The 21,593-nt window shown below is 39.3% G+C and overlaps 2 protein-coding genes across 4 annotated transcripts; one reads left to right on the plus strand and one right to left on the minus strand.

Moving 5' to 3' along the window:
• Positions 1–2,145: 2,145 nt before the first annotated feature.
• On the minus strand, positions 2,146–12,728 carry LOC121893714. Of its 3 annotated transcripts, none has more exons than XM_042405685.1 (4): positions 12,523–12,728; positions 5,932–6,356; positions 4,060–4,106; positions 2,146–3,977 (listed from the first exon to the last, which is right to left on the minus strand). In XM_042405685.1, exons 1-4 carry the CDS (start codon positions 12,659–12,661, stop codon positions 2,996–2,998), a joined length of 1,593 nt encoding a protein of 530 aa, XP_042261619.1. In that variant the 5' UTR covers positions 12,662–12,728; the 3' UTR covers positions 2,146–2,995. The 3 variants fall into 3 exon arrangements, with proteins under 3 accessions (XP_042261619.1, XP_042261618.1, XP_042261617.1); XM_042405684.1 differs by lacking the exon at positions 12,523–12,728 and adding an exon at positions 7,432–7,757 and having other exon boundaries at positions 4,060–4,103; XM_042405683.1 differs by lacking the exon at positions 12,523–12,728 and adding an exon at positions 7,432–7,757.
• phf13 (PHD finger protein 13) lies at positions 11,537–21,220 on the plus strand. Its single transcript, XM_042405686.1, has 5 exons — positions 11,537–12,043; positions 12,790–12,891; positions 14,702–14,881; positions 15,005–15,431; positions 15,524–21,220. The coding sequence occupies exons 1-5, from the start codon at positions 11,999–12,001 to the stop codon at positions 15,754–15,756; spliced, it is 987 nt and encodes a 328-aa protein (XP_042261620.1). The 5' UTR covers positions 11,537–11,998; the 3' UTR covers positions 15,757–21,220.
• The last annotated feature ends 373 nt before the right edge of the window (positions 21,221–21,593 follow it).

Raw genomic sequence — 21,593 nt, forward strand, 5'->3', positions numbered from 1 at the left:
TACAATACTACAACGACATGCAGTCATTTTTTGAACATTTGGGCTCTACATAAATTATATTGCAGATTTGTATTAGTGACTGAGAGGTTTTCAGCTGGTCATGGGTACGAATTTGACCTAAACTGAATGATGGGAATTTAAACGTTATTACAGCAAATTATATCATTGGTGATGGAAAGTATTATAAAGTGTAGACAAGTTAAAATGCACTCTACTCACTACCTGTTTAGAGGTATATAGTAGCAAGACAGTAGTTCACAATTTTTCAAGTCTGTCTTAAAACAGTCAGGAGCCCCAATGAACACTTACACAGGTTTTTCTTGCCATAATCATTCCTCCTGTTCATACTGACCATTAGAAGATCCCTTCATAATGCACTTACAATGTAAGTGATGGGGGCCAAAATGCACAAGCCTCCTTCTGTGCAAAAATGTACTTAAAAGTTTATCTTAGGCTAATATGAAGCTGCTTCAGCTGTCCAGATTAGCCAAATCAAGTAGATATCTTTCAACATTACAGGGTTTTTGGTGCCAAAGTCCCTGTTGTTTGTTACTATACTTCCACCGCAGGTCAACAGGGAAACACTGTCTGAGGAAACACAAAGAGGGAATCTGATGATAAAGAGACTGAATGTGGCAGATATCCACTTGACTAACTCAGACTGCTGAAGCCTCATTTAAGCTTCAGATCAACTTTAAATGCATTTTTGCACCAAATGACACTGTGGATTTTGGCTGCCATCACTTACACTGAAAGCATATTTGAAGGAGATCTTTTAATTACCAGTATGAACAAAGGAGGAATCATTACAGCAAGGAAAACATCTTTTTGTGTTCATATGGACACCTGACTGTTACTGACACTTAAGCCAGACTTGAAATATTGTGAACCTTTTGTTTTATATGTTGTATTAACTATGCATGAACAAATATATATTCTTTTGTTTGCATAAAAGTTATTAATAGATTAGGACATTTTAACTTTATTTATTATTATTATTATTTCACCACCGTGGGGTCTCTGAGACCCCAAACAGAAATAATATTTCATTTTCTGTAGCGGACATCTGAGGATTGTCATCTGTTCAAGTCATGTTTATAGGCATCAGGCCAAGTCATGAAGTATCATGCAGCTAACACAATGTTAAAGAATAAAGATCCCCTCCAGTCAGGTTTTAAAATCATCTGCTTGGAATAATAATTTGTGTATTATATGAATTCTCCACAAAAATGTTCAATTACCTTGTTAAAAATCCATAAAATTATGTCTCCCCTTTCTCCCTCATTAAAATGAATATGTAAATATTTTTCAGTTCAAAAGTCTAAATGATGGATACAAGATGTTTTCTACTTCACCATAAAGTCCATTTTTTTTATTGTCTGTGCACTGGAGGCCTCACACTTCCACATCACAATTATGTTTCACAGTGGACCACAATTGGCTCCGAACCAGTTGTGATGTCACAAAACCTGCTTGTAGGTACACGCCTTTAAAGTTGCAATACATGACATTCAGCCACTAGATGTCACACTATAGCACCAACATCTAGCACAACAAACGTGTGCCATTTACTCGTGTGTCAAACTCAACACTGCCTATTTCTCGCCTCAAATGTTTTCAGAAACATATTTAATTGTACTGTTTACTTGTAATGTGAGAACGCGGTCGCCATCTTGGAAAGAGACATGAAGGGTGAGGAGGGACTCACATGCACTAATGTACACACGCGGCCGGTGCAGCAACCAAAACAAAGAACAGAGAAACTCGGATGACAATACACACACACACACACACAGAGGGAGTGTGACTTCATTCACTGCTCAGGTCACCATTACTCCACTATATCTTTATACAGCAAATAGTTCTTTGCTGACATCCAGTGAGGCTGAATGTCATTTACTGCACCTTTAACTCAGATTTTCAGTGAGCACAAAGAAACTTTCCACTTTCAGCAGATGAATGTGAAAACAGTCAAACTCTGCACTCTGTGCATCATTCTGCACAGTGAAGCTCAAACATCCAAATGTAGGAACAAGAAGAAAAACACATTTTTGAGTAGAAGAGGATTTTAAGCATATTTTTGAGCACAGAACATTCAGGTTAGGACTAGAGACTACTGGATAATTTAAGACTATTGACACAGACTTAATGTGGTTAGAATTTTATTTCTGAACATTCAAATCTTCAGCTTAAAGTCATGCTCTGCTTCAGAACTACAGTAATATAATCAGCGGATTTACCACTTCTTCTGCTCAGTAGTCAACTGAAATTTAATGTGTCAACCTTTGAACCTGTGGAACTTCTTATACTTTAGCAAACAATGATTAAAATGTTAATGGAACAATTAACAGATCTACAGAAATGTTCAGCAACAAATCTGATAATTGATTCATCATTTTAGTAATATTTAAAAGAAAATGCCAAAAAATGGTCCCTCGTTCCAGCTTCTTATATTTGCCGGTTTTCTCGTATGTTAGTAAACTGAATATCTCCGAGTTTCAAACAAAAAAAGCAATCTGAAATGTCAGCTTGGGCTCATGGGTGGACATGTTTCACTATTTTCTGACATTTTGTAGACCAAAGGGTTAATCAAACAATCAAGTAAATGATCAGCACATCAATAATGAAAATAATCTCTTCAGTCCGTGCCATGCAGAACAGGGCACCTTTGGTGGGTAGTAAGAAGGGTAAACATGGCAAACAAAAACTAAAATTAAATTTATAATTGCATTGAGGATGCGGCTCAAAAGCCATTTCAAAGTAAAAGACAATACAAAAGATCAAAAATGTATCCATGGCAAATCAAAACACACTTGTAATAATAAGAACGTTTCATATTTAATAAAGCCAGAAGAAAATAAGTCTTCAGAAAAAGTATTTTGTGAATTCAAGTAATTTGCAATATGCTAAAACTCAAAATCAAGCACCTGAGGGGAACAGCATGTAGTGTATGACAGCAGTGTGACGATGCCACAAAAACTCAAACTTCAATGTTTCAATGTTGGCTGTTGTTGTCAAACAGACTTGGCAGGTAGTAATAGAAAAAGAAATCATCTAACTTTCTCTTCATGAGCTTGATGGTGGCATTGTCTCGGTAGATGCGCTGAACCAGTATGTCTTCCACCGAGAACACCAGGAGATCACACCACGACGTGCCTGTCACCATCATCTCTCCTTGCATGTGCCAATAGCACGAGTTGGTCTTCTTCAGGTTCAAGACTCCAGCCTTGCAGTTCAGGAAACTGCAGTCGATGAAGCTCCGGAAGCTGGTACATTTCACATGCACCAGCCCATAACAGGGTTTCTCATTAGGGTCGTACACTAATCCGTCAGGCAGCGCCCCCAGCCACGGAGCATTCGGGTGGACAACCAACCCGCAGGGGGACCAGTTGACACACAAATACTGACAGTATTCCCGAAGTGCTTCAGTCTTCATTTCCTCCTCTATCTGTGCTGTCTTGCACCTGGAGAATCCTTTCTGTATCTTGAATATCAGGTGCTCCGCATGACTTGGTCCTGGTTTAAGTTTGCAGATCTCCCTGAAACGGGTGGTCAAGCGGAGCTTCCGCAAATCCTCTATGGACTCCCTGTGTTCACGTGTGGCGTACTCCAGACTGTGCGCTCCCTCCCACGTGATCTCCATGACATTTATATGCTCCTGTTCCCTGGCGCTGAGAGTAGGAAGACTCAATATTTGCTCCAGTCTGTGATAAGGCAGGGGAAGCAGCGGTCGAGGGGGAGCATCGTCATGTGTTTTGTAATCCTGACTTGATGGCACAGGGCACTGGTAGGACAGGGGGCAACCTTTAGGGACTTTACCAAAAGCACAGTCCACTAATTCCACATCCTCTGTGAGGCCCATCTTGGTTATCAGAGGCTTCTTGTCATCGGGAATGTCCTTATAGGCTTCAGTGAGTCTTGCCAGAAAAGACTGGCAGTCAGTTGGGGCAGCGATGAAAGTTTTGTAGGGCATCATCCTGTATGAAACCAACCAACAGTATTAGATATATGTAAGCAAACAGGTACCACTGCGTCAATTCAGATTCTCACCATTCTTACCTTGGAAATTCTAGCACGGTTCTCTGCAGGGAACGCTTTAGCTTCTTCTATGTTGTAGCGAGATGTCCACCCAAGAAAAAAAAGAACGTATTATTTCATGCATCGATTGTTGAACAAGAACCAGGCTGGCAATTTAAACAAAACATTTGATAGCAATCCTTGTCCTTAAGGGCCTCAAGGTAACAGCAATTGTTAAGACGTGACACACAAGACAGACTTCCCACTCTTTTTATATAATTACTTTCCAGGATACTTCCAGGACATTTTCAGACCTGGATACTAATATGTGTCTTTTTAATGAAGGTCTTGTTAGAGACTAAGAGTTAAGTTGCTGTACTCTGACAATGAGGTCAGGGAGGAGTTCTACAGAATTAACAAGTCCGTCTTATGTCAATTAAACCAAAAGTGTCACACTTGGATTTCTTGGTTTGAGGACAGACAATTTCCATTCCAGAAATTAAGTTTGCTAAATTTCTGACAGGTAGAAACTCAGCTGTACTTGTTCAGTGACCTCTGAAACCAATTATTAGATCAAACACTGAAAATGTGATCCTGTAGGATTCGCCTCATCCACGACCAGCGCTGTCATTTCTGCCAGCCGACACTGGAGGCTTGAAACATCTGTGATAGTAACCTCACCATAATTTCTGTTGCATGTTTAAAACCTTTCCAGGACAACTGTGTGTTTTACAGGACATTTTGTTCAATTTTGTAATTTTTTAGGACGTCCTGTCGCTGGGAAGCTGCATTACATTTTTTCCCAGAAACAGTGAAACCCTGTGACAAATTATATATAAACACTTTGACTTCAACATACTATTTGTGTTAAATTGATCTATCACATAATTGACTATAACTATTAGAATTATTAAAGGATTAGTCGATTAATGGATTAATCACTCGGCAGAAAACAAATCACCAACTATTTTGATAATCAAATAATTGCTTTGAGTCATTTATTTAGAAAAAAAAGTTAAATTTTCTGAATCCAGCTTCTCAAATTAGAATATTTTCTGGTTTATTTAATCTCTATGACAGTAAACTGAATAACTTTGGGTTGTGGACTGTTTGTCACAAAAGTGGACATTTGAGGATGTCATCTTAGGCTTTGGGAAACAGTAATGAGTATTTTCAACATTTTCTGACATTTTATAGACCAATCGACTAATCAATTATCAAGAAGATAATTGACGATATTGAAAATAACCATTTGTTACAGCTCTAATAACTATTTTTATCATTCACTTACATTATCAGAAAAAAGCCTACTTTATCATGAAATATCACCACCACCACCATCATCATCATCATCATTTCAGCAATAACATGTCAAATAGTAACCAAAACTTGGTTCCATACCTAAGCAGGCAGGGTGTAAAATTAACTTTTTTGTCTACTAGCCAAATGTCTGGTGAATGTTCAAATTTTACCGGCCACTCAGGAGATTACAATTGTTTTTATTTGGCTGGTGAGTGAAGGAAATCCATCAACCACTTGCATATTTTACAGGCATTTGGCTGGAGACTAGTGCGAATTTTGTGCCCTGTAAGCGGGTCAGAAACAGTATTTGAAAATGTGTGTGTCTTTTCAAAGCTGAACAATTACAAAAATGTTTTGTTCTCAACTGAAAAATTGTTTCTCCCAGTAGGACAACAACATTGGTTAATTCATTCCATCACGTCTTACAAAATACTCCATCAAAAGACAAAAATGTGGCAGCATTTGGCAACAGATGTAAGCCATAACTACTTTCGACTTGTGCTTTTGTATACTACATGAAAAAGCTTCACCAGCCTGTCACAGTCAGATTTATTCAGCAGAGCTTTAGATCTACGGGGTGTTAAGGTATCAACAACGTATGAACAAGTGTACCTTTTTCTTTGATGACTTCTTTTTTTCAGGTCCCAGATCTTCATTTGTGCTTTCTTCACTTATGGATAGCTGTTGACAATCTGAGGCTACCTCTGAGTCTCCCAAGAACTCCTCAACTTCATCATTTGCTGAGAGAGTGGCTGAGGAGTCGGGGTTGTGCTCCATCACTTTAATCTGGAATGACTCAGCGATGCACGGCATGTTCAAGTTTTCTTCATCTGGGTCATTTTTAACACAATCTGTGGTAATGGAGTTATTGGCTTCCCGCGGACCTTCTCGTGGTTCTAGTGCCCAACTTACGTCACATTCAATTTCTTCTTCTTTAGGTTTTTTAGGCAATGGCTCTGATATTTCTGGGTCCACATCAGTGTTCAGCTGAGGGGGCTGCTCTCTGCCACCTGTGGTTACAGTGTATTTACTAACATCTGTTGTGGGGATAAAAAAAGAAAGAAAAAGAAAACACAAGTTTTTACTGACTACAAATCTCTTGCTTCACTTTGGGTTTAACAAGTTTACAGCCACAGTCCCAGCATCTTAAAGCTGTAGGTCTTTTTAAACACTACTTTCTTACCACTATCAAAAGTAACAGTGGTCGCTGCAGAATGACCCTGAAAAGCTGAATTTTAATGTTGCGGCTGTTTGTGGTGGAGCTAATTGTATTATACTGTTGGGTAGCTTAATCTATAATATTTAATGAGTTTTGTATGTAAAATCTTAGTGTGTAAAGTAGAGCTGCAACAATTGAAAGAAAATTAATCAGAAACTATTTTGATAATCGATTAATCGTTCAAGCAAATTTTTGATCAAAAATGAGGGTTTGAAGATTTGATGCTTCCAGGTTCTTAAATGTGAGAATCATCTTTCCTTGGTCTTTCATTATAGTAAATTGGATATGTTTGGGTTTTGGACAAAACACAACATTTAATGACACCTTCTTGTGCTCTATGATATCATACTTTACATTTTTCACTGTTTTCTGATATTTAATAGATCAAACGAACAATCGATTAATCAAGAAAATAATCAACAGATGAATCGATAATAAAATAATTCTTAGTTGCAGCTCTACTGTAAAGTAATAAATAACTGTCAAATAAATGTAGTGGAGAAAATAGTACAATATAATATATAAGTATTATGTACACATCTGCGTATGCACTTTGTTTTTCACTCTAGATGTTTTATGATTTTGACTTGATCATTTTAATTTTTTTCAGCTTTTTTGTCGGTTTCTATTCTCTGGTCCTGAAGAAACAATATTTCATCTCAAGAGTATTTTTTAGTTGGGAAGTGTTTTGGTAGAAGTACTTGAGCGGAAGTACAAATCAGCATAAAATAGAAACAACATTTAAGGTACAAGTAGGCTACCACAAAACTGTACTCAAGTACAACACTTAGTAACATTAACTGCTGAGGTGTTTGCAGTGCTGACGTTAAATTATAGCAGCTAACGTTACCATCAGTTAGTTGGAGTCAGTAGGTAAACTGAAAGTTACACACCTATCCTGGGTAACTTAATCTCTGGGTTCAGCACCATGTGCAGGAGGTTTTGCAGGCGTTTGTTTTCCTCGCGGAACTCCTCCACAATACTTTCAACTTCTTCAAATATCTCCACAGCAACGGTTGTAAAACGCTCCGTTAAAAAGCCCCGAAAATGCTGGAATCTGGTGTTAGACATTTTGACCAGTAATGTTAACGCCACACCGAAATATTCCTGAGACTTCCCTCTACCGTCCCCTCCACCATGTACACCGCGCGCCGAGCCTCAAAAAAACAAAGCAACCGGAACAAGAAAACAGGAATTTCCGTTTGGGAGTTTGTTACATCAGCGCCCTCCACATGACGGTCAGCAATCAACATGTAGGTACATTTATACCTGGGGCGGACATCGACCTGTACAGCTGGGGAGCCCCTACAACCGTTTATTGATGGGAATTTCGGCTCTTTTTAGTGAACTAGATTATTTGGCTCATCTCAGCAATAAGAGCCTCCCAAATTTTTAATTTCGGCTCCCAAACGACTCTTCATTTAGTCCCACTTCTTGCTTTTATAATTCAGCCAAATTTACCAATGTTTTGACCTATGATTGAGATGTGTGCACATACATCACGTAAATTATTCAATTATACTAAAATGTTTAATTTCCATAATACTGAATTTTACATTATGTTTGGTATAAAAACCTTAAATAACGTAAAAACATCAAACACTATTACAAATATCTAAAATAGTATCGGGCCAGTGTTAAACATGCTAAATGAAATTAAATAAGTCAAAGAGAAAAAAACACAGGTCAGCTACACCTGCTTTTAACCTGATGGTATGATCTCCATCTGTCATCACATGTGATTGGTCGCACACACATACACATCAACACAACAGTCAGTCAGTGCATGGAGCTTGCGTGGCCGAGCAGTGTGGTGAAAAGAACATCATTATTCTGTCTTGTATCAATTTACAAAAAAGAATCAGCTCCCCTAGATTAGCTTTACATGATTCACATTTCAAAAAACTCCTTATTTATCTTATACCGGCTCTTTATGCAACCCCTTAGTTCAGCCTCTGTCTCTTACAGGCAGTCTTAGCTCCTGTCTCTTTAAGACCCCCCTCCCAATGAGCCCACTCTGTTCTGATTGGCCAGCTTTCCAGGAGGCCTGCTGAGGGGCAGCCGTATCAGAGTCATGTTACGTTATTGTTGATGAAACCCAACATTTCCTGCTTTACTGCTTCATATTAAAAGCTTTTTAATGACTAAATAATGAGAAACTTATTGTGAAGAATTTACAGGAAATGATGGACGGACTTATTTTACTTTGCCCTGCTGTGTAATGGAAAAACACTCACATTGTGCCAGCTCAATTCCAGTCATGGCTCATTGTGACTACCCCAAAACAATGGAAAAATGCCATAATGTTAGCGGAACAGAGCAGTGAATTTGCGTGCTGTGCATGGAGCAGATGACCATATAAAGAAATCTGTCAGCTTGGGCTTAAAGTAGAAAAAACTGTTGGAAACCAAGTGTTCAGAGTAGTCTGAAGCCGGAGCTTTTTGCTCACAGCGATTACTTCTACATACGTTTACCTCATTATTTGAAACTTTGGCCATGTTTAATATGAACATCTCAAATGCAGCACTCTAAAATTATATTTTAACATGTCTACTATTTGTCGGTGACTACATTATACTATAGCTTTATGTTATCAAGCTAATATTAGCTAGCTATGTTCAATGAATAATGTCAGCCTATCCTTCCTAACGATTAAGTATATTAATCCACATTGTGGTGAAACCGTTTTTCGTTATTTGAGATAGACCCACACTATAGAACAAGCTATTTTAAATATATCTATCTGCAGCAGAGTGAGAGTTTGTCTTAAAATGAGCCAAAAAACAATAATTAAATTGTTGAACACAATTACTTGTATGACAGTCAGTTAAAATTTCACGATTGGGAAAACCCTAATTTGAGTTTGCTTTATACTGACCTGCAGTAATCAAAGTTAGAATGAGATGATTTATCCAAAAAGCATTAAATTTAATGACTGTGATGCCTGCACAACCTGTTTCTACGATACAGCATTTATGTTTCTCTTACATACTGTTTCTCACTTTCTTAATATAGGGTTAGTGTTAATATTATATGTGTGTTATCCACATCACTGTTTTTGTTCTTATTTTTTCTTTATCAGTGAAACAAAACACTTTGAAGACGGGGTGGAAAGAAGATTGAAACAAGATGGGCACCAGCCATTAAGGAAACTTCTGAAAATGGAGCTTGTGTAGTGGCAACATGAGTGGAAATTCAATGAAATAAATAATTTCCAAAAATTCAGTCCAGTTGTATTCATTAGTGCGGTGTGTGATTCCATCATCTCTTTATACATCAGAAAAAACGGCATTACAGCCTTCCCACAACACACCTGTCCCAATGCTGCAAGCCATTGGTGTGTCACAACACAGAGTTTGAAAACCACTGTGCTGGATGATTATTTGCACGTCTCTTGACTACCAAATCAAATTATGCCAGTTTTTCCCCACAGGAAGTGTTGGCCCTAATGGCCCATTTCACTTGTTCTAATGTGTTTATTTGGTGGCAATTTTGTATAATTCTTCATCAAGAGACTTTATTCACAGATGCATTTTAGCAGGGTAAACAAAGCTATGCAAATGAGCAAAGTTCTTGCTCACATAAATCAGATGTCTGTTGTTAGGTAAAGTGTATTCGCTGCAGCTACTCGCCTGTAGTATCCACTAAGAGGTTTATCAGAAAGTTGGCTTTGAGGGGCTGTTGCCTTTGTCTACCTATCTATCTATCTATCTATCTATCTATCTATCTATCTATCTATCTATCTATCTATCTATCTATCTATATGTCTGTCAGTCTGTCTGAGTAGGCATACAACTGTTTTAGATTAATAAAAATCCTTCGTGGAATACAACATACACAAATTGTATTCAATAAAAGACTAGAAAAGTAGACTAAGACTATTATTTTACTTTTTATGGGGAGCACAGAGAAACGCTGGCACATTTATTTTGGTCTTTCCTACATACAAAACAACTAGAGTAAATTGTCATGATTTATTGCTGATCATATCTATCCTCACTTTTTATTACTTTGGAAAAATGTATTGCTTGGATTCATATGACAGGAAACTCTGTTCACAGTTCTATTTGATTCATTTGCTTGCTATTTTGATCACATTTTATATTCACAAATCCAAATTCTTAAGCAAGAAGCCAAACTTTTTCAGAGCTGACTGTCCATATCAAACAACACATTTCTTCAATGTCTGAATGTACAAACAAAAAAGCTTTACAAGATATTTATTGAACTACTTATTTTAAATTTTTTTTAAATACAACCTTTAGTCTCCCTGGCGTGTTTGTGATTGTAGACTCAAGTTGTATACACAAGGTGCCGTAAACTTGTTGCATACTTGTTTCAATAAAGCTGTAAAACAAAAGAAAAAATGTACTTTGATTTGTGCCAAATATATTGTTGAGTATTGAGCAATTAGTGTAGACATTGTCTTATTTCAGTCAAACCTGTTGATTACCTTGGCAGTAGCTTTGTAGCCTTTTTTGTTGTTCTTTCTCCACTTGCAATGTTTTTATTGACAACAACGAACAAACAACAATAAAAGAACAAAACAATACATTAATACATTACGATACAGTCATTTTTAGAGGGAGAAAATAACCATAGATTGAAAGAAAGATTGAAAAGCAGTGGTAGCTTGAGAAAACAGGTTGATAGAACTACTGGATTAACTTGCTTAGGGTGCCTAAGGCAAAAATGAACTGTGGCCTCCTACTGACTCCTGCACGCCCCCCCACCACCACCACCACCCTGCACACTATGTATTTTGTTTTCTTTATATAAAAAACATTTATTTAGTTATAGGCACTGTGTAATAATAGATTTTGACACAGGGCATCTCAACAAGACGAGGCCTCAAGTGTACAGTATATAAAACAGACTTGAAAAATTGTGAACCTATCCTTTAATTTAAAATCTTTATACGTCACACACCAAATGAGGGCGCTGAAGAACCTTTTTCATTTAGTTGTCAATAAAGTTAAGGGTAAAAAAAACCAACCTTTTTCGTTTAGCAACCGCCGTAGATTTGATGATGATGATGATGAAGAAGAGGGGGCAGGCAGACAGCTGGAAACAGCCAAAGTGAGCCGCTCCCCCAGCAGTCAGTAAACTGGATCAAACGGAGACATTACCGGACAGCTCGGTGGGACGATCACCGATCACGGGATGCACGTTTTTACAACTTTTAGCCCACTAGCTATTTGGACAGCTCCCTGACAAACTGAGTGAACACTGTTGCTTCCAGTTTTAGCATAGGTAACGTCAGCTACAACGTTAGGTATCTAGCAAAGCAAAGGCTAAAGGTAACCTCGGTGTTTTTTTTTTTGTTGTTGTTGTTTTGCTTTCTTTTTTTTTACATCGGTGTTTACGATTGGAGGCGGTATCCGTTAGCCCCGTTAACTTACTCAGCCTGTCACGTTATCGACAAAACGCCAGGTGGTCGGTTAACGTTACTCGGTAAAGATGGGTGACATAAACCCATCGACATCCCACGCATTTCAATCAGAGGTAAGACATTGTTTTTATGTTGTTTCTTTTTCCTGTTTTACATGGAGTAACGTTAGTTTGCAGTGATCGCTACAAGTTGCTACAGGTTTGTGCAGCACACGGTGATTAACTAGTTAGCGTTAGCCTGCTGTGCTAATGTTGACACATTAGTTATACACGAAAGGTACTCAAACAAGCTTATGTCAAACCGTCAACTTTCGCCACTAAAACTTGGCATTGCGTGTGAGGATGAGTCACTAATGTTACTTCGGACGGTACTTTGTATGGTTGGTGTCGTTAAAGCAGTTAAACAGTCCATCATCACTGCGGCGCATGCTAACGTCAACCACGGCTAACTAAGCATCATATTCACGCCATCTGCATTTATCCTCAGTAACAGCTGATGATTTTATGACCCAGCGTGACTCTTTGACAATGTTCAGTACGAAATCACGTAGTTAAATAGTTTTGTTTGCCAGTTCAACTCCACCGACACTTACTTATTTGCTGTCCATTGCTAGCCGACGTAGCTAACACTGGCTGTCGCTTGTAGTTTGTTTTTATCGAGGTTTTCACCAGCGTGTCCAGGAATGTGTCCATGCAATTATTGAAACTTGAGCTGGTGTTACTAAGCAGCATGTTATATTTTAGTTTGGTTTAGTTTTGCAAGATATGTGTTTATCAGTCGTCGTCTTATGTTATAAACGCCATGTCGGGATGTGTAGGTTTGATGCAGCTAATGTTTCAATGACGTGACTGTGTTTCAGGGTTTCAGTCCGCCATACAGGAGGAGGAGGACAGTTGAAGATTTTAATAAGTTTTGCACTTTTGTCTTGGCCTATGCTGGTTACATCCCTTACCCCCAAGAGGTGAGTAAACAAGGCGGTCAGCGCCGGTATATTACACACATCTTCATGTCAGCACCTGTATTATTGGACTTCAGCTGCCGCTAATTCACTCGGTTAACAACATTACATTAATTCTGAGCATTATTGTCCAGAGTTACAATATCTGTTCACATGTAAACAAATTGAAGTCAAGTCAAAAAGAAAAAGTCCTGGTAATATAGGAAAATAAATTATTAAACAAAGGCAAATGCAGTGGATAACATTGTATTTAATATACATTTATTATGCATTACATTCTTGATGCCAAAAAAAAGGGACAATAAATGACATAAAATCTGAATGTTTTGCCCCCTGAAGAAAAATTGCTGGATGAATTTAGAAGCAAACTAATGTTTTGCAACTTGAAGCTATATTCATTGTTTGGATTGTATCCTCTGTTTAGAGATAAGGAAGTTGATAGACAGACAATGAAATTATCTTAAACAGATTATTTTGTCTCCGTGGTTTCTCCGGCTGTTTATTTTTGTTTCAGCATGCTTTCTACTAAGAACTTACCTGAGCTTGGTCTTTGACACAGACTAAAGCGGTCTAGTCTCATTGTCAACAAGATCTCAGTTTTGACTGTATTATAGGTTACACGGCTGTATGGCCTCTGTTCTTGCTCCGACTTTCTGTTACATTCAAAGTTTCCTTCAGCTGCACTAGCCTTCAGCTTCAGCTGCTTGTCACCTCATTAGCTTAGCCCTCTATTGTGTGTCAAGTAGTCCTGGTCACACTGTCCACCTACATGTAAGCACACTACAAGCTATCGACACATTTATTGTGGTTGAAAACATTGGATTCAGTCAAGTAACAGTCACAAAAGCATTCACCTACACAGCGCAAAAATTTGTCTGTTGTTATACACACCTTTTTCTTTCTCCTTCAAATTCCAACAGGTAAGACCCTCCAGGTGGCAGGGATGTTCTGGTTAAAGTTGTCACAGCCTTAATAGCTTCATCAAAATGTGTTGTGGTACTCTCCAGTGCTGTAACTATAGCAAAACATTCCTTGAAAATTACATGCTTTTTCCTGTCATCAGACCAAAACCGGACAACAAAGTGTGACACCCTTTTATGAGCACAGTTTAGTCAGAACTTGGAAAAATGTATTTCTCCACCGTCAGTGCTGGGGTTTTCTAAAATCTGACTCACTTTGATTTAGTTGTGGTTATTCCTTCAAAGGTCTTTCTTTCACGGTTTCGGTTCTGTGTTTTTCTCTTACACGTGCTAGATTTGTTTTCATTTCCGCCCCCTCTGCCTGTGCACATTTCGTCACGTGGTGCAAGGTTGTCTTGTTATTTGTTGATGTTCGATGATTTGATGCAGCAGTTTTCCTTGCTAATGCAAATACAACTAAATTATTGGCAACAAAACATGAGAATACATAGAGGTCTGAATTAAAATTTAAAAAAATATATGATTAATAGTGCAGCCCAAAATTCAAATTGTCATGACAATACATGCATTTCCTGCAGTGTCATTACTATTTGCTTTTAGAAATGGATTCATAACACCAATCACACTACATTTATATTTATAAGGGAATTTCTGACATAAGCTGCATCATCACACACAGACCTCTGAACTAGTACAATATCATGCAAATCCTTGGTACAATGGCAATGCATTGATTGTTAATGAGGAATATTACAGAATGGTAATTTAATTGTTGCTGTTGAGTGGATGCAATGTTCTCATTGCTTGCAGATTTTGGATATTTGAATCACCAGCTGTATCTCCTGATGTGTGTATGCACTTACTGACCCCTGCTTCTCCATGTAATGCTACAGGACTCGCCACTACGCAGTAGTTCCAGCCCCCCCAACAGCACAGGCAGCACAGCAGACAGTGATGGCTGGACCCCGGGACCCTCACCCTCCTGCCCCCAGCGCCCCTCCAAGGTCCCCCAGGACAGGAGCAGGAAACGTCCACAGCCAGGGGCCACGCTGTCCAGTCACACCAAGAAAGATGTGAGTTGTGTCAATGTCAGCATCATTAGCCTGATATATGTTGACCGTCATCCTCTAAAATCAGACCAAATCATAGATTCGTTGTCATTTTGACATAAATAATTTTTTCTTTCTCTTCCACAGCACACAATCACCACCCTGCATCCAGATGACCGCAGGAAAGCTGATAAACTGAAGAAGAAGAAAAGGAGAAAGGAGAGGGAGCATCAGGCTGGTGAGGACAGTCAGCAGGTCCAATCGACAGTCCCAGAACTGCAGTCCCCCTTCTCCTTTGGTGGCCGAACAATCAAAGAAGAGCCTGATGATGATATCAGCATCCCCCTCCATCCTCAGCACCTGCCCAGCCCACCCCCCTGCAAAGAGGAGCCCAAAGAGGAGCCCAAGGAAGAGCGTCGGAACTGGGACGGTCGAGACCTTGAAGAAGGGGTGGTAAAGGTACAGAAGGTGGAGGGCTTTTCGGGAAGCAGAACAGTGTTCCGCCAGGGGAAACAGGTGGTGTTCCGAGACGAAGACGGATCAGGAGAGGATGAGGACATCATGGTAGACTCAGGTGGGGTCTTGTGGTGCATATATTACATTGTTACAGCTTTGCCGACGTGACCAATGTGAATGCTCAGTGTATTCCCTTTCTTGTCTTCTCAGATGACGACTCGTGGGACCTGGTGACGTGTTTCTGCATGAAGCCTTTTGCTGGCCGGGCCATGATCGAGTGTAACAAGTGTAACACCTGGATCCACCTGTCGTGCGCCAAGATCCGCAAGAGCCATGTGCCAGAGACATATGTGTGCCAGAGCTGCCGAGACACTCACGGACCCCCAGATGCCCGCCGCTCCCACCGCTCACGCGTAGGCCCGCGCAAACATCTGCTAGACTGACCCCAGGCCGAACCTTGAACTCTGACCCCCTCCACTCCTGTGTCCCCTCCACCTGCTGGACTGACCCTTCCTCAAATTCAGGTCTTGCACCCTTCAGCAGTCTGTCCTTCATGGTCAGCCATGAACCCACATTTTCTATAAACACTTTGGTGGACCTATCCCAAGCCCTTATCCCATTTGAAAACCGTTTGAGTGCTATTTTAGATTTACTAAGGTTTGTTTCTGCTTCCCTACAGACTCTGTGCGTAAGGCAATCACTGAATGGATGTCTGTCTGTAGATGACATTAGCATAGCAGCAAACCGCTACTGTTGGGACTCTGTGTCTCGTGAACACTGGAAACATTTGAACTGCCATATAGAGAAAATACCCTCACAACTGCCACCCACTATGGTGCATGCTGGGATTTATGGGAAAGACGGTTTGCACTTTTTCTCACGTTTAAAAGAAAAAAAAAAAAAAAAGAAAAAAAAAATCCATCTGACCTTTCTGTGATAGGGACAGGTATGTCTTTCTGATTAAACTGGATTTGATTTCCTCTAAGATGCCTCTATTAATGTTACACAATTAACCGTTTAAAATGAGAAAACAAGTTAAGCCTTGTGTTTATTGCTTCAGATGGTGCTATAGTATTAAGCTGAGGTATAATCCAATAGAACAAAGATGTAGAGTCTGCATCTGCTTCATCTGTTTGTTGTTCTGTTTTGTTATTTAAGACATTGTGAAAAGAATATCATTGAGGCTTCAAGCCCCATACAACTGAACCAAGCGCTTGTTCCTTTCGTTCTTCACAAGCTGTCTTCCAGCCTCGGCCGCTACTCTTGAGTCGAGATGTTATTGGGCCACCCGTGGAGCTTTCACACACTTTGCTTCTCAAAATTGCTTAAACAGTGTTCTTTTTTTCCTGTTTCTGGCAATTTTTTTGTTTTTCATAATAAAGAATTTGTTATTTCATAGTTTAAAAAAAAAAGCCAGACAATAGACAAGATTCAGATAAGTCAGTTGGTTTTCAGTAAAGGTGTTTTCTGTTGCCTCTGGTCAGTGATTTTTGCTGAACTTCAGACAGGGTTGGACAGTGGTATTGTTCATGAATACTTTTATTTTCCATGCCTTGAATTGTATTTCTGTTAGTTTTCAACGGTTTCATGCTCAAGACAAAGTTTTCAGAGACAAATATATTTATAGAAGGGAACTTCTATGGCCGTCCTGTTAAAGTATCAACAGAAAAAGCTATCTAGTTAACTGGAATAGTATTGTTAGAGAGATTCTCTAAAGAGTCCAGTTGAAATTATGCATGTGAGTGTGTGGTTTTTTTTTTTTTTTCTTTTTTTTTCTTTTTTTTTTTGAATGGTTAAAAACTGTGTGAGGGTGTTTGGCAATGCATGTGCTGCTATGAGTTGACTCAACTAAGCTCCGTGGTTTTTGGCCTTTTGTAAGATGGAGAAATGGATATCTGCAAAGTACCATGGGCAGGGTCGGTTTGTTTTGTTTGTCTCTGAAGGGTCAGATCAGAAGAGCAGATCTCAAGTCCCTCATCACCTCTCACTAAAGTTTTCACAGCAGTATTCAGTTACTTCCATATGCAGCAGGTTTGATGGAAAAATGTTTTTTTTAAGGGCACCTTTTCCCTAAAACTTGCTGCAATTTGGATGAAATATTTTTAAGTTTTGTTATTCATGTGCCATCTGCTGTTGGGCCTGTCTGTGTAGGCTGCATGTTGTTTCTGATTATATAAAAGCCATACTGTAGAGCAGGGGTCGGCAACCTTTTGGATGTCCCGTGCCACTTTACAGTGTTTAAAAAAAAAAAAAAAATCACAGACCCGAGTGCCAGTTCATTTTCATAATGAGCATTTATCTATTTATTTATTTACTGCTGCTTGTCTCCCCGTCTAGATTCCGCATGCCAAAAGATCTACGCTCTACACACGTGCACTCTCTATATTATGTGTACAATACAAAAGAAAATTGATTCAATCTTACCAATTTAGTGCGACCCTTGCCCCTGCTTTTCTTTGCTGAGCTGCATAATCTCTGGTCCATATTTGGAGAGCGTGGGACTCAAAATTGACTTCATATGTGAGAATATCTGTTCGCACATATACGTGGATCCAAATATTTAAATCAATGTGAAGGCCACCTTCTTCAAACAGTCAAACTTCTCTGGGAAGCTTTCCCAACAGGCCAGAATGGAGGCCCCTTGATTGATGTCGGCAGTTGGCAGTTTTCAGTGTTTTGCGCAGCTGTGTGAATTTAGTGAGGATGCGTTTAGTTCTGTGTGCTGCATTTCAAACTCCTCAATCTTCATCCGCTGAAACAGAGACATGCTGTTCTCCCTCAAGTGTTCTGGGTTTATCAAAAAAACAATGGGCCGTGTTGCCGGAAGTCCTGAAATTTGGTACAGAACTCCCGACTTCAGCTCTTGCATGTACATGCTGATGTCATGGCACTTGATGGTTTGATGCCCTGACAGCACCTTCAGGTGCTCAAAGTAACGAGAGGTTCCACTTTGAATGTCATGCAAGTAGAGTCCAATCTACGCCACAAATGCCATCCATGCATCAGAGCCTCCGCTGTCTGGCCTGCGCCTTGCAGCTGTAGGTTGTACTTGTTGAGGTGGCCTGTGATCTCCGTTAACAACATGAGTTTCACAAGCCATTTCTCATCCTACAGCTCAGGGTAGTCTTGCTCCTTCTCGATCAGAAAGGCCTTGATCGCATCAAAGCACTCTACAAACCGTTCCAAAACCTTACCGCCACTCAGCCACATAACACTGAAGTGGAGTAGCAAATCCTTGTGAATACTGTCCATCTCCTCCAGCAGAGATCTGAACTGGAGTGGAATGAGCCACAATATAGTTAACCATTTTCAAACAAATTTTCCTGGTGAATAATGCAATGAAACTGATATGATTTTCAATCAGTCAGGAATCCCTTCTGCTTCCCTGCTATGGCGGTTGCTCCGTCAGTGGTAACAGCAAATATTTTCTTTATCAACTCTTCTCTCCTGAGGAATGATCAGTAAATGCTTTTGCCACATCCTCCTCTTTAGTGGTGCCATGCATGGGCTTTAAACAACAAAGTTCCTTGCGTATCTCTCTTTTGTCACAATATCTGCTAACCACTGCTAGACGTGGAACGTCGTTTACATCCACACTCTTCATCAAGAGCTACGCTGAATACCGATGCATCTTGCAATGCAAGGGTTTGCTGGTGCCTTATGTTTTCAGCCCTGTCGGTAATGCGCCTGTCTATAGTTCTAGCAGAAACGGGTATTTCTTTGATCCTGTTGATTGTGTCTTTGTTTGGTAGGCCATCAAATATGACATCTGAACTGCTGAGGAAAGCCTCCTTTATATTCTCTCCATTGGAGAATGGCTTCCTATGTTTAGCAATGCACCGTGCAACTTTATAGCTGCCCTCTGTAGTTTGGTTTTTGGCGGCACACTGCCTTGCTTCCCATACTGGGCCACTGCCCTCTTGATTTATTCAGCTTTAATAGCCTTATCTTTGAAGTTTTTCTTGTGCCTTGTTTCAAAATTACGTTTTACACTTCGACACACATTTTCGCAGCAGAGTGCACACAGGTCGGTCCTTTTGTGAAATAATTCCGAATTTGTTTGTTCAAAATAGCTGAAAGAGGCGTATATTAGATAACCTTTTTTTGCTTCTGCCATCATCAATTGTTCTCGAAATAAAGCAAAAAAGAAAGCTAGCTTGCTAGCCTACGTTTTCACTACCGCTTAATGCTGCGCTCATTGGCAGATCAGAGGAAGGAGGGGTGATGGACCACGTCATTTGTTTGCGCTCTCTTGCTGTCATTAATTATTGCTGTCATTATTAATTAATGATTTAAGTCTTTTAAATCAAATGGATCTAGTTCATCATCAGGCTATATTTTAAAAAATTCTAACTTAAAAAAAAGCAAATACAATTTTTTTTTAACTGAATTGCTCCGCATGCCCACAGTGGGCACGCAGAGAAATTCAATAAAAAATATATGCCATAGGTTGCCAACCCCTGCTGTAGAGTGATTTTAGACCTAGAACCTTGGATATTAGTCCAGGATGGGGTTTTACAATGCAGAATCAATGACTTGACCAGGGAACGACTAACACATAATGAATGTGGTTTGTAAAGAACACAAGACTTTCCAAGAGTTTAAAGTGGTTAAGCTCATCTCTGCACTCTTGTCTTCTGGCATTTACAAATGTGTGGTTAACTGGTTTGTACCCAGCAATTACCCAGGTCATGATGTTTTCTAAGACGTTTCAAGACCTAAAATCATTTGCTGTTTCTCAGGACATGCACTGTATGTCTTGAAGAGAGCCCGAAGACATATTCTGGCACAAATTCCTAATTTTAGTCCGCGTCTTAAAGACATCAGTGTAATTAATGTTAACAATGCTCATTGTGATACAGCTCGTTTATTCTGATCCTGGGTTGTCCTATCCCCTTATTGAGAAAGCGTTGTCTGTACTGTGGTGCAAACTGTTTCTGTGAAACTATTGTAAACTATTGTAAATAAAGAGTTACCATTTTAACCTGTTGCTTTTTTGTTGTTCATAATACCACAGTGCATTTTCTATAACAACTTGAAATCAAACACTACATCTGGATTTGTTCATATTTATTGTAGTCTTTACAGGATGGAGAACACAGGCTCTTCAACCATACAGTACACATACTAACGTGGGTCATTTTGGATGATGGGTTGGAATGTAACTGCAGGGAGCAGTCTTTCTGCTGGCCTCACGGTGGCGCTAGAGCAGAGGTGACCAGCACACCCGTCAAAACACTTTACAGCACATTTCAAACAACAGAGAAAAGACAAACACTACAAACAGAATCAGTGCAAAAAGTCTCTCGTAATAGTGACTCCAATCCAAATGCAGATCAAGTTCAATACATCGTTATTGTGAATCTCACTGGAGTTATGCATCTCAATGCTTCACATTATATTCTTGAGACTACCCACTATCTACTAGTTTGGCAGGCCAATCAAAGTACTCCCACCTACTGATGGCGAAACCAGAATCAGATGACTATTAATTCAACTGGAGTCGTCACCATTTCCTTAATTCACCCTATGAAGTTCAGTTAAAAGATAACTAGAGCTACACTTAGAGCTTTCAGCACTGATTCCATGACAGCTAAACTCTAATTTTGGTTTTAAACACTGTACATTTTGTGCAAAATATTACTTTTGTATTCAATAAAATACCATTTGTATCCTTCAGTAGTGGTTTTCAGGGATTCCCTGTAGTCCATGACATGGTTCCCCTACAAAATAAGGAATAACTGACTAACTCTTGAACTTCCCTTTATAGTTACAGTATTAATCCACCTAAAGTTAAGAACATCATAGCTACTGACACAAATAGTCAATTGGGATAAGGAATAAAATCTGATTAGAAGGGAAATGTGTATTTAATGTAGTGTGCATCTGATATTTAAAAAAAAACAATGTGCTACAATACCTACTTATGTCTGAGCAGAAAGTGCATCATAGCATATAAGATTTCCCAATGTCATCCTCACCACAGTGATGAAAAATAGCTACAGCCGAGGTAAAGTTACCCAGTGTAGATTATATGAAAGACAGCAGTAAAAACCCTGGCTGACAAATATTGTTGTAGCATCTCAGACATGGCATCAGCAGATTCATTCAGTTCAAGAATCTAAATAAAACGAGGGGCAGAGAACAATATCAAATGAAAAGACATGGCACAGAAGCAGTGTACAAAACAAATGTAGTATAGTTAATGTGCCATAATGAGTAAAATGGTTATAGTGTGACACAGGTCAGCTCCAGTAACAAGTTATGGTCTGTATGGAGC

Source organism: Thunnus maccoyii, chromosome 3, assembly GCF_910596095.1.
Source record: "Thunnus maccoyii chromosome 3, fThuMac1.1, whole genome shotgun sequence".
Classification (NCBI taxonomy): domain Eukaryota; kingdom Metazoa; phylum Chordata; class Actinopteri; order Scombriformes; family Scombridae; genus Thunnus; species Thunnus maccoyii.

Bases quoted from the DNA above. Each gene is read 5' to 3' on its own strand.
- LOC121893714 (XM_042405683.1), bottom strand. From the start codon at position 7,609: ATGTCTAACACCAGATTCCAGCATTTTCGGGGCTTTTTAACGGAGCGT. The intron at 6,357-7,431 runs GTGTGTAACTTT...TCCCCACAACAG, and splicing joins GATTAAGTTACCCAGGATAG to ATGTTAGTAAATACACTGTA. The intron at 4,107-5,931 runs GTACACTTGTTC...GCTACAACATAG, and splicing joins AGAAGTCATCAAAGAAAAAG to AAGAAGCTAAAGCGTTCCCT.
- phf13 (XM_042405686.1), top strand. From the start codon at position 11,999: ATGGGTGACATAAACCCATCGACATCCCACGCATTTCAATCAGAG. The intron at 14,882-15,004 runs GTGAGTTGTGTC...TCTCTTCCACAG, and splicing joins CCAGTCACACCAAGAAAGAT to CACACAATCACCACCCTGCA. The intron at 15,432-15,523 runs GTGGGGTCTTGT...TTGTCTTCTCAG, and splicing joins GGACATCATGGTAGACTCAG to ATGACGACTCGTGGGACCTG.